The sequence below is a fragment of the Schistocerca piceifrons genome, chromosome 5, assembly GCF_021461385.2.
Source record: "Schistocerca piceifrons isolate TAMUIC-IGC-003096 chromosome 5, iqSchPice1.1, whole genome shotgun sequence".
NCBI lineage: Eukaryota > Metazoa > Arthropoda > Insecta > Orthoptera > Acrididae > Schistocerca > Schistocerca piceifrons.
The window spans coordinates 498,529,733-498,546,639 of record NC_060142.1 but is presented as its reverse complement, the minus strand read 5'-3'; the positions used below and the strand labels follow the sequence as shown (position 1 = coordinate 498,546,639).

Sequence of the window (16,907 nt, the reverse complement as noted above, 5' to 3'; positions counted from 1 at the left end):
GTGCTAAAGCGAACTGACACCACGGATCCTGCAGGCCTGTCCGTAAATCCGTAAGAGTACGGGGGGTTGGAGATCTCTTCTGAACATGACGTTGCAAGGCATCCCAGATATGCTCAATAATGTTCATATCTGTGGAGTTTGGTGGCCACCGGAAGTGTTTAAACTCAGAAGAGTATTCCTGGAGCCACTCTATAGCAATCCTGGGCGTGTGGGGTGTCTCATTATCCCGCTGGAATTTCCCAAGTCCGCACAATGGACATGAATGGATGCAGGTGATCAGACAGGATGCTTACGTACGTGTCACCTGGCAGAATCGTATCTAGACGTGTCAGTGGTCCCATATCACTCCAACTGCGCACGCCCACACCATTACGGAGCCTCCACCAACTTGAACAGTCCCCTGCTGATATGCAGCTTCCACGGACTCATGAGGTTGTCTCCATACCCGCTCGATACAATTTGAAACGAGACTCGTCCAACCAGTCAATATGTTTCCAGTCATCAACAGTCCAATGTTGGTGTTGACTGGGTCAGGCGAGGCGTAAAGCTTTGTGTCGTGCCGTCTTCAAGGGCACACGAGTGGGACTTCGGCTTCGAAAGCCCATATCGCTGATGTTTCGTTGAACGGGTCGCACGCTGACACTTGTTGATGGCTCAGCACTGAAACCTGAAGGAATTTGCGGAAGGGTTGCACTTCTGTCACGTTCTTGCAGGATCTTTTTCCGTCTGCAGCGATGGTGGAGATTTGATGTTTTACCGGATACCTGATATTCACGGAACACTCGTGGAATGGTCGTACGGGAAAATCCCTACTTCATCGCTACCTCGGAGATGCTGTGTCCCATCGCTCGTGCTACGACTACAACGCCACGTTCAAATTCAGTTGAATCTTGATAACCTGCCATAGTAGCAGCAGTAGCAGCAGTAACCGACCTAACAACAGCACCAGACACTTGTTGTCTATTCTGCTGTTTACATATCTCTGTATTTGAATACGCATGCCTATCCCAGTCTCTTTGGCGCTTCAGTATATATCCGTGCTGATTTATGGACAGAAGCTTTTTTGTCTCAAGAAAATTTATTATATTATAACTTAAAATTTTCTCAATAATTCAGCAGCAAACCCATGTTAAGGATATTGGTCTGTAGCTTTGTGGATTCGTTCTTTTACGCTTCTTATAGACAGGAGTAACCTGCCTTTTTTCCAGTGCCTGGGACTTTGCGCTGGGCGAGAGATTCGAGATAAATGCAAGCAAATTAAGGGATCATTTGCAAACAGTGCCCTCTGTAAAACTGAAGTAGGATTCCATCCGGATCTGGCGACTTATATATTTTCAACTCTCTCAACTTGTTGTACATGACAATCATGATATTGGTGACGAGGAGGATAATGGATGTGCTGGTATAATTGACATATATTCTGAGACCATTGTGAGCGATTTTGGCTAAACTAAAATCTGCATTATGATTGTGAACTACGCAAAAGCACATTTCTCACTTTAGACTTTATTTTTAATGTTCCTGACATTATTTATCCAAATTTTAATGAAGTGTCATTTACTTCAAGCTATGATAATGCTGTTTTATTTATTGTGCAATAAATTTTGCTGAGGGATGAGAAAGTAAGACTTTTAAAACTGTTTCCAGAGCTCTTCTTTATGCTGCTGTGGAGGATTTCCTTTCGAGTTTCGGGATGGATGGTCACGCTTGCCTTCTTAGAGCAATCTGTGAGGTCCACGGGCACTCTGTGGAACGCTTTGGCCTACTAGGAGAAATGCTGAAGCTTTTCTTCACGTAAGTAGCTATTTCTCACATATTTACCTGATTAAATATGTCATCATTGTATTTCCGCCAGGAACACGTACATTTTGAGAAAATGAGTTTTTGTATGTGTGTATGGGGGGGGATTTCTCTCCTGCGTCAAACTCTTCATCCCAGAGTAGCACTTTCACCCTACGCTCTAGTTATATGCTTGACGTATTCCCAGTCTCTGTCTTCCTCTACAGTTTTTACCCTCTACAGCTCCCTCTAGTACCATGAGAGTTATTCCCTGATGTCCTATCATCCTATTCCTTCTCCTTATCAGTGTTTTCCACGTATTCCTTTCCTCGCCGATTCTACAGCGAACCTCTTCATTACTTATCAGTCCACCTAATTTTCAACACTCTTCCGTTGCACCACATCTCAAATGCTTCGATTTTCTTCTGTTCCGGTTTTCACACGTCCATGTTTCACTACCCTACAATGTCGTGCTGCAAACGTACATCCTCAGAAATTTCTTCCTCAAATTAAGACCTATGGTTGATACTAGTAGACTTCTCTCGGTCAAGAATCCTCTTTTTGTCAGTGCTGGACTACTTTTTATGTCTGCCTTGCTCCGTCTATCTTGGATTATATTGCTGCCTAGGTAGCAGAGGTCGATAACTTCATCTATTGCTTCATCACCAGTCCTGATTTTAGTTTCTCGCTCTTCTCATTTCTGTTACTTCCCATTACCTTCGTCTTTCTTAGATTTGCTCTCGGTCCATATTCTGCACTCATTAATCTTTTCATTCCATTCAACAGATCCTGTAATTCTTCACGTTCACTGAGGAGAGCAATGTCATCAGCGAATCTTATCATTGATATCCTTTCACATTGAATTTTACTTCCACACACTTGAACTTTTCTTTATTTCCGTCATTGATTTGGAAATTTGTGGTAAGGACTATGGGATCAAACTGTTGAGGTCATCGGTCCCTAGGCTTACGCACTACTTAATCTAACTTAAACTAACTTACGCTAAGGACAGTACACACACCATTGCCCGAGGGAGGACTCGAACCTCCGACGGGGTCAGCTGCACGAACCGTGACAAGGCGCCAAAATTGATTCTTCGATGTATACATTGAGGACTAAGGGCGAAAGACTACATCTGTCTCTTAAACCCTGTTTAATCCGAACATTTCGTTCTTGGCCTTCCAGCCTTATTGTTACCTCTTGATTCTTGTACATATTGTATTACCCGCCTTTTCCTACAGCTTACCACTGGCTGCTGTGACCGAGCGGTTCTAGGCGCTTCAGTCTGGAACCGCGCTGTTGCTACGGTCGCAGATTCGAATCCTGTCTCGGGCATGTGTGTGCGATGTCCTTAGGTTAGATAGGTTTAAGTAGTTCTAAGTCTAGGGGACTGATGACTTCAGATGTTAAGTCCCATAGTGCTTAGAGCCATTTTGAACCTACAGCTTACCGCTAATTTTCTGCGAAACTAAAGACATGCACGAAAAAACGGGCTAGCCCTCAAATGTGAAAACTTGCAGATAAGTGTTGCCATCTGTTACTGGGTACGGGAACTATCAAAATTGGCATTGGTCTCACCCGTAAATATCACTTAGGGGTGAGGTCAACGTCGATTTTGATAGCTGCCATACCCAGCAACAGATGGCAACACTTATCTGTAAGCTTTTACATTCGAGGGCTAGCCTGTTTTTCCACGCATGTCTTCAATTCGCACATCTAGCACCATTTTATATTGTCTAACGCTTTTTTCAGGTCGAAAAATCATATGAACGTTCCCTGATTTTTGATCAGGCTTGCTTGCATTATCAACCGCAAAGTCAGAACAGCCTCTCTGGTGCCTTTACCTTTCCTAAAGCGAAACGGATCGTCATCTAAGAGTCCTCAATTTTCCTTTTCCATTCTCCTGTATATTATTCTTGTCAGCATCTTGGATGCATGAGTTCTAAAGCTGATTGTGCGATATTTCTCGCATTTGTCAGCTCTTGCCATCTTCGGAATTGTATGAGTGATGTTTTTCTGAAAGTATGATTGCATATCGCCATCTACACATCAACGTGAATAGCCGTTTTGTTGGGTCTTCCCCAGTGATTTTAGAAACTGCAATGTACTGTTATCCTTTCTTTCCGTCTTTTTTGATCTTAAGTCTTCCAAAGTTCTTCTAAATTCTGATTCTAATAGTGGATCCCCTAACCGTTCGCTATCAACTCCTGTTTCTTCTTCTGTCACGTCATCAGATAAGTGTTCTCCCTCACACAGGCCATCAATATACGCTTTCCACCTATCCACTCTCTCCTCTGCATTTAGCAGTGGAATTCCCATCGTAAATTGTTTTGACATTTTTATGATTTGAGTTTCAACTTACGACAATCATTTCCTTTTCAATTTCTTCACATTTTTCGTGCAGCCATTTCGCCTTAGATTCCTTGTACTTGCTGTTTATTTCATTCCTAAATGACTTGTATTTCTGTCTTCCTGAATTTTTCTGAACATATTTGTACTTCGTACTTTCGCCGATCAACTAAAGTATTTCCTCTGTTACCCATGGTTTCTTCACTGTTATCTTCCTGCTACCTATGTTTGTCTTTGAAACTTCTGTGATGGGCCTCTTTAGCGATGTCCATTCCTCTCCAACTGAACTGCCAACTGAGCTATTAATTATCACAGTATCTTTAGCCTGTTATCTCTTCATTCCTTAGTGTTTCCGTATCCCACTTCTTTGCACATTGATTCTTCGTGATTAGACTCTTAAACTTCAGCTTACTCGTCATCATTAGTAAATTGTGATCTGGGTCTACATCTGCTCCTGGATACGCCTTACACTCAAGTATCCGATTTCGTTATGTCTGCTCAAACAATTCCGGAACATCCATAATTTCGCGCCAATAGTGTGTTGGAGCAAAATGCGGTTGGTATCCATAAACACGCCTTTTTTAAATGTGTAACTTCAGGAAGTTTCATTGTTGTATGACTATTAGTTGTTCTTCAGTGCTGTATTGAATAGACCGTTGTGTTGCATGGTTTGCGAATTTCGAGATGGCGGGGCTAGAGGAGCAAAGCGCCCGCATTATATTTTGCGTGGAACTCAAGAAAACCTTGACAGAGATACACCAAATGATGCAGAAAGCCTACGGTGATGAGTGGTTAAGCAAGCCGTACTCGATGTTACGAATGGTTCACACGGTTTATAAATGACCGGTCGGAAGTTAAAGAAGACCTTCGTTCAGGACGCCCTTCGACATCTACCGACGACGCTTTGCCAAGTGCGTCAACGAAATTGTGCGTTCGAGAAGTTGAAGAAGACTGTAACATTTCAGTTGGACCAAGTCATGAAATCCTGACACAGCATCTTGGAATGCATCATCGTATTGCCGCCAAGTTCGTCCTGCGGCTCGAGAGTTAAGACTGGAAAGACGTTCCCCTCGCAGTCTATGAAGACCTTTTGGTTCACGCAAATGAGAACGAGATGTTCCTTAAGGGAATTATAATTGGTGTGGAGACGTGGCTCTACGGTTATGATGTTGAGATCAAGGTTCAGTCTTTACAATGGGTCGGGAAAGGTTCTGCAAGATCAAAAACATCTCGGCAGGGCAGGTCAAATGTCGAAGCCATATTGGCTGTTTTCTTTGACTTTAAAGAATTAGTTCATCATGAATTCGTTCCACAGCGACAAACTGTTAATCTATGGTACTATGGGGACGTGTTGCGACGCCTGCGACAAAATGTGAGAAGGAAACGGCCTGAAATGCGACGAGACAGTTCATGGCTCTTGCATCACGACAGCGCACCTACCCTGTTGGTGCGTGACCACTGCGCAAAAAACGATATCACTTTGGTGCCTCATCCTCCGCACTCTCTGTACCTGGCCCCTGCGGACTTTTCTTTATTTCCGAAGTTGAAAACGCCGTTGGGAGGATGGAGATTTGCAATGATCGACGAGATAAAAGAAAATTCGCGCGATCAAGCACGAGGCGTATCAAGACAGCTTCCGGAAGTGGAAACGGCGGTGTAAAAATTTTGGAGGAGAGTCTTTCGAAGGAGACCATGCAAAATACGTAGAAGGTAAGCGTAGAAAAATTTTGTGGTCGAAGTTCCGAAACTTTTTGAACAGACCTTGTACAATGGTTACCGGCTGAAACTTAAGGCTTATCACATCAATATAGTAGTTGCTCATCAAAAGCATTTCTTCCATCATTCCATCTATTCATTTACTATTTGGATACTGGATCGAAGTGTCTATGTGACTTCAAGACAGTCTTGCATTAAAGTGGAAAACTGCACGTACAAGTCATTTCCGCATCAAGATTTTTTACATGCTCAGCTTCGCCAAAGTAAGCAGCCTATATTCTACGAGGAGACTTCAAAAATCAAGTTACACATTATTATGCCTTACCAAGTAACTCTTATTAAATGCTGTACTACACTTTCCCCGAGATGTTTCTTCAACTTGCCGAAAAGATGGAATCCTCTAGGTGCAAAATCAGCATCACCCACGTCTGCGGCCTTGGTCAAATTGTTGGCAGCATTTCGCTACGGCTGGGCGTGACATTCCTTCTGGTCCATATACTGTCGGAATTTCAAGGTGAATCTGCGTACGAGTTTGCCCACAAGAATCTTACTGCCCCGCGTACTTCAGTTTTAGAGTACATTTCCAAATGCCGCGCCATTTCCCTCTCACAGTATGATGCGCCTGTTATGCGTACGCGACAGAACTGTGTCTTCAGAAACCGGGAACAATTACTGCCTTCCGACAATGCTCCACTCTTGTCGCGCTGTGTTCTTCGTCTGGGACAATTTCTGCAACTTACTTTCTTACGTCCCTACGCACGTAATAGTGAAGTGCAGTGCGTGGACGAAAGCAAATATTCAAATCTCCTGTCAAGTCTTATTCCCTCATTTTACTGTGTACAGACAAAACAAATCTGCGTATTTCTAACAAAAACTGGAAAAATGGCGTAATAATAACCTAAGATTTTTATATTAATAACGGTGACAGAAGTCCCCAAAAATTCACGCTTTCATCCTTATATGGATGTAAGTGTATCACCAACTGTCATCTCGAGTTGATAAAGTCAACTAAGCGAAGAAAAATTGTTGTTATTGTTGTGGTCTTCAGTCCTGAGATTGGTTTGATGCAGCTCTCCATGCTACTCTATCACGTGCAAGCTTCTTCATCTCCCACTACCGACTGCAGCCTACATCCTTCTGAATCTGCTTAGTGTATTCATCTCTTGGTCTCCCTCTACGATTTTTACCCTCCACGCTGCCCTCCAATACTAAATTGGTGATCGCTTGATGACTCAGAACATGTCCTACCAACCGATCCCTTCTTCTGGTCAAGTTGTGCCACAAACTTCTCTTCTCCCCAATCCTATTCAATACTTCCTCATTAGTTATGTGATCTACCCATCTAATCTTCAGCATTCTTCTGTAGCACCACATTCCGAAAGCTTCTATTCTCTTCTTGTCCAAACTATTTATCGTCCATGTACACTCCATACAAATACTTTCAGAAACGACTTCCTGACACTTAAATCTATACTCGATGTTAACAAAATTCTCTTCTTCACGAACTCTTTCCTTGCCATTGCCTCTCTACTTCAACCATCATCAGTTATTTTGCTCCCCAAATAGCAAAACTCCTTTACTACTTTAAGTGTCCCATTTCCTAATTAATTCCCTCAACATAACCCGACTTAATTCGACTACATTCCATTACCCTTGTTTTGCTTTTGTTGATGTTCATCTTATACCCTCCTTTCAAGACAATGCCCATTCCGTTTAACTGATCTTCGAAGTCCTTTGCTGTCTCTGACAGAATTACAATGTCATCGACGAACCTCAAAGTTTTTATTTCTTCTCCATGGATTTTAATACCTACTCCGAACTTTTCTTTTGTTTCCTTTACTGCTTGCTCAATATACAGATTGAATAGCATCGGGGAGAGGCTACAACCCTGTCTCTCTCCCTTCCCAATTACTGCTTCCCTTTCATGTCCCTCGACTCTTATAAATGCCATCTGCTTTCTTTACAAATTTTAAATAGCCTTTCGCTCCCTGTATTTTACCCCTGACACCTTCAGAATAGTAAAATAGATTATATTAATTAATTAAGAGACGGTAAATCTTCAAATGTCTGTGAGTCTTCGATGAAATTAATTCTAGAGCATGGGATGAGTAAAAATATTTTAGTTCTCATCGGATACATGACCCAATAATAGTACTGACAGGAAATGTGCACAAGAGGATGAGTTGTACTTAAATACGAGGGCAGTTCAATAAGTAATGCAACAAATTTTTTTTTCTGAAACAGGGGTTGTTTTATTCAGCATTGAAATACACCAGGTTATTCCCCAATCTTTTAGCTACACAACACTATTTTTCAACGTAATCTCCATTCAATGCTACGGCCTTACGCCACCTTGAAATGAGGGCCTGTATGCCTGCACGGTACCATTCCACTGGTCGATGTCGGAGCCAACGTCGTACTGCATCAATAACTTCTTCATCATCCGCGTAGTGCCTCCTACGGATTGCGTCCTTCAATGGGCCAAACATATGGAAATCCGACGGTGCGAGATCGGGCTGTAGGGTGCATGAGGGAGAACAGTCCACTGAAGTTTTGTGAGCTCCTCTCGGGTGCGAAGACTTGTGTGAGGTCTTGCGTTGTCGTGAAGAAGGAGAAGTTCGTTCAGATTTTTGTGCCTACGAACACGCTGAAGTCGTTTCTTCAATTTCTGAAGAGTAGCACAATACACTTCAGAGTTGATCGTTTGACCATGGGGAAGGACATCGAACAGAATAACCCCTTCAGCGACCCAGAAGACTGTAACCATGACTTTACCGGCTGAGGGTATGGCTTTAAACTTTTTCTTGGTAGGGGAGTGGGTGTGGCGCCACTCCATTGATTGCCGTTTTGTTTCAGGTTCGAAGTGATGAACCCATGTTTCATCGCCTGTAACAATCTTTGACAAGAAATTGTCACCCTCAGCCACATGACGAGCAAGCAATTCCGCACAGATGGTTCTCCTTTGCTCTTTATGGTGTTCGGTTAGACAACGAGGGACCGAGCGGGAACAAACCTTTGAATATCCCAACTGGTGAACAATTGTGACAGCACTACCAACAGAGATGTCAAGTTGAGCACTGAGTTGTTTGATGGTGATCCGTCGATCATCTCGAACGAGTGTGTTCGCACGCTCCGCCATTGCAGGAGTCATAGCTGTGCACGGCCGGCCCGCACGCGGGAGATCAGACAGTCTTGCTTGACCTTGCGGCGATGATGACACACGCTTTGCCCAACGACTCACAGTGCTTTTGTCCACTGCCAGATCACCGTAGACATTCTGCAAGCGCCTATAAATATCTGAGATGCCCTGGTTTTCCGCCAAAAGAAACTCGCTCACTGCCCGTTGTTTGCAACGCATATCCGTTACAGACGCCATTTTAACAGCTCTGTACAGCGCTGCCACTTGTCGGAAGTCAATGAAACTATACGAGACGAAGCGGGAATGTTTGAAAATATTCCACAAGAAATTTCCGGTTTTTTCAACCAAAATTGGCCGAGAAAAAAAATGTATTGCATTACTTATTGAACTGCCCTCGTAACTATATTTTCAATAAGTTATGCACCAAACTTCTTAAACATACAGGCAAAGAAAAACTATTTGCCTATTAGTTTTTGTTAGGTAATAGCTTCTCTTTGTGGTGATTTGGACACGAGTCTGCATCTGGCCTCAGATGTTTGTTATCAAATACAGCTTTGTCGTAAGAGCACGCTGCGTCGCAACAGCCCTAGGTGGACGTGCATTGTCATGCTGAAAAATTACATCATTCTTCTGTCAAACAAATGGCAGTTTTGCGGAGATAACAGCCTTGCAATGTAGCGGGCTCTGGTTACTTTATCCAGAAGGAACACCGTATGCCATCGCGAATTGTAACTCGTGGCCCCACTCCATGAAGCCTGGGATTGGACCTGTGTGTTGTGGACGAATACACTTTGGAGTAGGCAGTTCACTAGGTCTCCACCATACACATGTTTGCCCATCACTGGCAACACTGGCATACAGACAGATCACTGAACTCTTCTACGACGCCAGAGCAGCCATGCTTGACGGTGTCCTGATGTCAGTAGTTGCCTGGCCAGAGAGACATGTCATCTTAATCCTGCTACAGGCATAGGTTTCCAGTAGTTCTTGGTGACAGAGCAGATGCAAAATGTGCCTGGATTTTGTTCCTGGATGATATTCCGTTAGCCATCATTGTTCACACAATACGTCCATCCTGAAATGTATTTTTACTACTTAGACGTCCAGAACAAGGTTATGGTAACAGGTATGGGATTGTTAAGCAGACCACTTTCGAAATCCTGACACTGCGCCCATACATCATGCCCAACACGTGCAGCAAACCGTTTACATGTCTATCCAACTTCCCGCAGGCCCACAATGCGAACCCTGAAGTTGTTCAGAATGTACTCGTTGGCGGGGCGAGGTTGTACCCTACAGTGACTTGCACGATCAAATCATCTCTGAATTCAGCACAGTTACTGCCCGCAGAGTCAGAACACAGCGTTCACAGGTAGGCTTCCTGATCGCTATCTGATCGCCGACGACCGTGACAAATGAATGACTAACACTTCATCCCCTTAGTGTGCACATGTTACATCCTGGTGCTACTGAACCCAGTGCTTGAGAGCATGTGTATTGCCTCACACTACTAAAGATTAATTACGACTCCCTCCCACGATCCGCGAGCGTTCCCTTCTCTATTGGCTAGAACATATTTTTAGACAAGCTGCTTATAACTTTTCGTTGACAGTACGGTAATTCCCTTTCGCCACCAATCACCAACTCCGAATTCACTTTAATAATGTTCCAAACCCAGTTCATTCCGAAAATCAAATAAACTGAAAATAACCTTATTTTTAATGGTCCTAAGAACAATAGAAAAGATTTTGCTTCTAGAGTCTTTAAATCGGTTACTTTACATTAAGTTATATGTTACTCAGTTCTCATCTACACAATAAGATTCACGCACATTTTCATCATTTATTAATAAGAAATGTAAATGTTCGTACATCACACTCATGCTGTCTTCATCCCCTCACTCACTCAGACAACATAACAAATGAAAATAATAATGTCATACAACTGAAAAGAGCAATCTCTGTTTGGAAACTGAAATTTGACTTAACTTTCACTCTCATACACCGTATACTATTTAATTAATAATACAGGCTAACAACGAAGTGTTTAGTTTAAGCCATCCTCCGATGTATTTACAAAACCATACAAATATCTCAGGATGTTGCTGTTAAAGGGAAGGTATAAAACTTTGTTTTTAATTAATTTTAAATGTCTCTGAATATTTGGAATATGAAACCGAAACGCCCACAACAGTTACCTATTGTTGTACTGAAAGCCTACACGCTCTTTCGGTCACGAGGCCACTGAGACGAATTTTAGAGCATCCTAATCGCAAATGTACATCTCTACGCCACAGTCCCTTAGGTAGCCGTATGTCTGTTTGTCTTTCTTAGTTATTTTTTGATGCTTTATATGTTACCTGACCTAATATAAACATTTTGATTGTCTCCACAGATTCCACTATCACATAAATCATGAATTTAACATAACACTGAAGTGATATTAGTCATTTGTAGACCTCTCATCGATTGTCGATTCTCAGCTACAAGTAATCGGAAGCCAAATTATTTTCTCATTTGTTTGCAGAGCAAGCAGATCACCTTTTTCAAGCGTGTTAACAGAGTATGTGGATGCTGAAAGAGCCGGAGAAGAAGATGGTGAATGCTGGCGATACTACAAGGATTGTCCGAAGAGCCTCTTCCAAGCACCACCAAATAAATATTCGTGAGTAAACGCAATAATTTCTGGGAAAATATCATCACTATTCAAATTATGATCTAGTATTAGGAATTTAATAAGTGAAACGTATTGTCAATAACCCAGAAACTATAATTTATCAATTTTAAATCAAGTTTAGTGTTGTTTTCTTCGACGTAGTTCCCTTCTGATTGCACACACTTTTTCCAGCGCTTCTGCCATTGGTGATAACATTACTGGGACTCATCTTCTGTAATATCCTCCAAGAACCTCGTCACAGCTTTTTGGACATCTTGTGTTGTTTGAAAATGGTGTCCCTTGACCGCTGTTTTGACTCTTGGAAATAGAAAAAAGTCGCACGGAGCGATATCTGGTGAATAAAGTGGCTGTGGTAGGACTGAAACTTGTTTTGAGGTTAAAAATTGCTGTACTGACAGAGCAGTATGGGATGGCGCATTATCGTGATGCAGAATCCAATTATCAGCAATGTTGGCACGGACACAAAGAACTCTTTTACGAAGTCTTTCTAAAATTTCTTTGTAGTAATATTGGTTAACCGTTTGTCTAGAAGGCACCCACTCTCTATGAACGATTCCCTTGGAATCAAAGAGTCACACAAGCATGCATTTCACTTTTGACTTTGACATGCGAGCTTTTTTTGGTCTGGGTGATCCCTTTGAGCACCATTGCGAACTTTGGCGTTTTGTCTCTGGATCGTGCTGAAAAAACCAACTTTCATCACCAGTGATAACACAGCTCAGCAATTCTGGATTGATTTCTGTTTGTTCTAACAGATCGGCTGCCACATTTTTCCATGTTTCTCGCTGTTTTGGTGTGAGATTTTTCGGAACCATTTTTGCACCAATCTTTCTCATACCAAGATCTTCAGTTATTATTAGACGAACCGTTTCTAGGTTTATGTTCAGTTCTTCTGCAATCATTTTCACAGATAATCCTCGATCAGATCGTACGAGTTCACGCACTCTGGCCAAGTTGACATCCGTCCGTGAGGTTGATGGTCGTACATTGCAGTCTTCATCTTCAACATTCGTTCTGCCTTCGCTAAACATTTTATGCCAACGAAAAGCTTGAGCTCTTGACATAACCTCCTCTCCAAAAGCCTTCTGAAGCTTACTGTATGTTGTCGTCGTGTTTTCACCCAATTTGACACAAAAAGAAATGGCATACCGTTGCGCAATATTATGCTGTTCCATTTCCGTGACGAGAGACACAAACATCTGTTAATGTATTTCAGCAACTGAGCAGTTGCATCGATGTGCTGCTTGGACTAGAAGCAGCTTATAGACCAAGGTCAAAGATATTGTGCCTACGAAAGCCTGCAGGGTTGCCATATCTTGCAAAGAAAATCAGTCTCATTACTTTATTGTCACACCTCGTATGATGTAAATTGAATGTGATATGGGGAGGGGGATGAAAGGAAAATTTAGGAACTATTGATGTCAGTTGATCAGGGCTTTATGCAGAATCAGCGGAGACGAGTGAAAATACGTGCCGGACTGGGACTCGATCCCAGGATCTTCTACTTACTAGGCAGTTGTGTAAGTCACTGTGCCATCTGGACACAGTCCTTGCAGTTGCGATAAATGCTATGTCTCTACGGCGCACTTGTTAACGCAACTGCGTAGACAGTGGGAGATTCCCAGTTTGAGTTCCTCTCTGGCCCACGTTTTCTCTCGTCCCCGCTGATTCCACATAAAGTCCTGATGCATTTGATATCAATAGTTCCTTTTCTTTCTTTTCATTTCCCTCCCTCCTTTTCCCAACTTCAATTTACATTATATGCATCACAGATACGGATTCCGTGTGACATCCGTTCTTTCGGACATGCATTCACATAACTGATTCAGCTCGAAGGGCAATGAATCCACCATCTTCAGTGCGGATGCACAGTTACATTCGACCTCTTGCGAGAATTTCAAAGTAGCGAGCATTAAGGACATGGATGGGGACCGCGGATAGGTGGCGCTAAGTGGAAAAGTGGGTCTGCCAAGTGGTGCACCAAGACATCCTTTCAATTGTGATGAACACTGTGCAATGGTTAACATGACTGCCTAGTAAAGGGAACATCCCTGGTTCACTCGTTGCTGCTGATTCCTTATAAAGTCACGTTGCAGCTTACATCAATAGTTTCTTTCCTCTCTCCCCCTTTTACCCTCAATTTACATAACATAATTTATCAGTTCTTACATGTAACCCACCTGCTGCCCATCTTCACATTCTCCATACCCATGCCCAAAGTGGCTTCCGCCAACTTCCCCTACCTGATGATGTCCTTGTTCCCTCCATCTACCCCTCCTACCGGATCTAAACCCCCTCCCTGTCCCCCCTTTTTCCTCATGGGCTGCCTCTCCCCCCCCCCACATTCCTTACCCCCTCCTCTCTCCCTTGTCTCCCTCTTCCTTCCCTCCCCCTCCCCAGGCTTCTAACCCGTACCCTCTCCCCTCCCCCTTTTTTCTCCCACTGGCTCCTTCCCCCTTCTCCTCCCCCCTGCCTTTCCCCTACACCCAGTGGTAGCCCCCCCCCTCCTTCATCAGTGTGTTGGTTTCTGTTTCACCAATGATCATCACCACAGTAGTTCTGTGCGCCAGTGTTTCTTTGCTTTGTGCAACAGTGTTTTCATCGGTGTCCTTCTATGTTCGTGTATACAACTGGATGTCTACATTTGTTTGAACTGTTGACCTCTTATGTGTACCCAGTGCCTTCAGTCAAACAGCTTCATATCTATAATGTTGCGTTTAACATGCATTTTTTGTATTTTTTGTCTTCTATTGTATCTAACGTTGTACCTGTTCGCCAAAGTGCATCGTTTGTAGGCCACTGCCAGCCTGCCTCGTATGGCTAGCATTCTCAAACAAGAAAAGTTTCAAAATATATCTGTATTTTGTACACACACACACACACACACACACACACACACACACACACACACACACATTCCTTGTATGAGGAATGAATTTACAATAAAAAAATTCCTACATATACTGTAGAGACTAATTATAAACTATAATAATTTTCCTTATGTCACCGTTATAACTGAGATACACCCACAATTAACTGGCAGGTATATTTTGCAAATTGTAGTTTTCAGGTTTAGGGGAAGATATTACATAATATTATGCTCTATCTGTTTCCACTGGCCGAAAATTTTTTTCAGCTAAAATTTAAATACACATTAAGCAGTTGTAAGACAAACGTTACTGCTGCTACATTTACTTTCGTAAACATAATTAGTCTGCAGTAGCTTGTGAATGAAGACAAACTGTCTTAACCTTTGTTAAAGTTTTATCGAACTATATATACAGTATAAGTGATGTCATTCAGTGTTAAAATACCTGTAATTTTACATTTTTATCATCAAAGCTACTAAATAACTATATTCAATCCAGTACTCACCTTTTGCTTTCAGGAAGGATTTAGCAGACAAAACAGAAGACGAAGAAAACGAAATACAAACCAGAGACACTCATAAAGTAACGCTGGATAATCCAGGCAGCAAGTTCATGTGATTGTTGAGGATCAACAGATATTTTGTTGTCGAATTGTTTAACTAATAGATTTTCATGAAAATGTGTTTCTTAAACATTTGACAGCAGTTAAGTGACATATTTAAGCTCTCTCAGTTCAGAAGCTTTAAGTCTAGTCTGCATTGATGGTAGACACCATTCATTCATTACTCATTGAAGTACTATTTATTATTTATTCCATTTAACAACATTATGAAGTTCATCATCGTCATTGTTAATGTATATTGCTCAAGAAATTATCTGTTAAAGAAACTTTAATAATTATGTTTGTTGTCAATTGCTTTTAGCAGTCATATATGAAACAAAGTCAGATTAAGAAGTTCAGTGTTCTTATTGCCTTCTTTGCCTTGTAGCAGTGGAGTGCAAATCGCTAATGAAAAACACTGCTGCATCAGCCTGTAATGTAAATATAGTCTTAGAGTATTTACATGTTGTCTGGTTGTCACATGCCATTGTTCTGTGTATGTATGTGCAGATGTGTGTATGTATCTATGTGTGTGTGTGTGTGTGTGTGTGTGTGTGTGTGTGTGTGTGTGTGTGTGTACAAAATACAGATGTATTTTGAAACTTTTCTTGTTTGAGAATGGTAGCCATATTCCTGTTTTCCTTTACAATGCAAACAATAAATGACAGCAGTTGTTTTGCTGGTCATAGTACAGTTGTCATACTGACACAACCATGATTCATAAATTTGTGTTCTTGATATAATAATATTTATTTTGTAAATTTTGATATATCGATTAACATAATTTCAAAAGTTGTACATACATTATTTTTACAAAGAAAAATTCAGGTCCATATATATTGGTTAATGACAGCTACAAATTAATTCTGGCAATAAATGAACCAATTTCAAATAATACCTTTTTTATTTTTTGATATCACCTCTGCTGGTTGTAACAAAGACAGTGACTTTACCAAATTTAATTATGTTTAAAATATTCAATAATTTCAGTTAAACAAGTTACTGCATCAAGGTTTAACTTACTAGAACTGGACCTACAATTTACCCCACAATTTTTTTCCAAATTAAAAAATAATCCTATCCAGTTTGAGGTTCTGGTAAATTAAATCCTTTGTAATGAAAAGGCAGGTATGTATCAGTTTAAAAAAAATTCTTTGTGTGTGATTCAATCGTTGGGTTTCACAGTGATCCTATCCAAGTATGGATACAATGTAAAGAAATCTCCAGTTCAATATGTTCATCATAAATTTAACACAGCTGTTTATCTTGTACTATGTATTACGTTGAATTTTTCTTAACCCACTGGATAATCCTTCCCTGGAATGTAAACTGCATTCTGTTGAGTTCTGTTTAGTATAATTATAACAGCCACACAACAAAAAGTCAAATGCCATTCATCTGTGCCTTAAAAAAAATAACTGTCGTGGCTCTGCAAATGAGGGGCCAGTCAACAATAGTATCTACTAAGCCATCCAAGTTTCCTCTTCTTCTATACCAATAGGCAATTCTGCATCTTGTCAGTATTTGAGATATCCAATAGAGCTGCATACATAAATTTCTGTACATCTGACAGCTTGATAGTCGTATTGCTTCTAGCAACATAAAGACCCATAGTCTTTGCCATTTCATTAACCATGTACTGACATAGAGCACTATATTCAACCTGTTTAAGTAATTCGTGCGTTACTGCAGCGCAATCGATATTGGTCTCCATTTCTGCCAGCTTTCTCAAAGATTTTCGTGGCATAGATTAAGCCTTACGAATTTTGTACCTGTC

The 16,907-nt window shown here is 41.5% G+C and overlaps 1 protein-coding gene across 1 annotated transcript in view; it reads left to right on the top strand.

Moving 5' to 3' along the window:
• Positions 1-15,891, top strand: part of LOC124798613 — a 381,611-nt gene extending 365,720 nt beyond the window's left edge. The window contains exons 4-6 of the mRNA XM_047262090.1: positions 1,648-1,794; positions 11,510-11,647; positions 15,048-15,891. Of these exons, the coding sequence (XP_047118046.1) occupies positions 1,648-1,794; positions 11,510-11,647; positions 15,048-15,147 (385 nt within the window). The 3' untranslated portion in view covers positions 15,148-15,891. The remainder of the gene's footprint in view (positions 1-1,647; positions 1,795-11,509; positions 11,648-15,047) is intronic.
• The last annotated feature ends 1,016 nt before the right edge of the window (positions 15,892-16,907 follow it).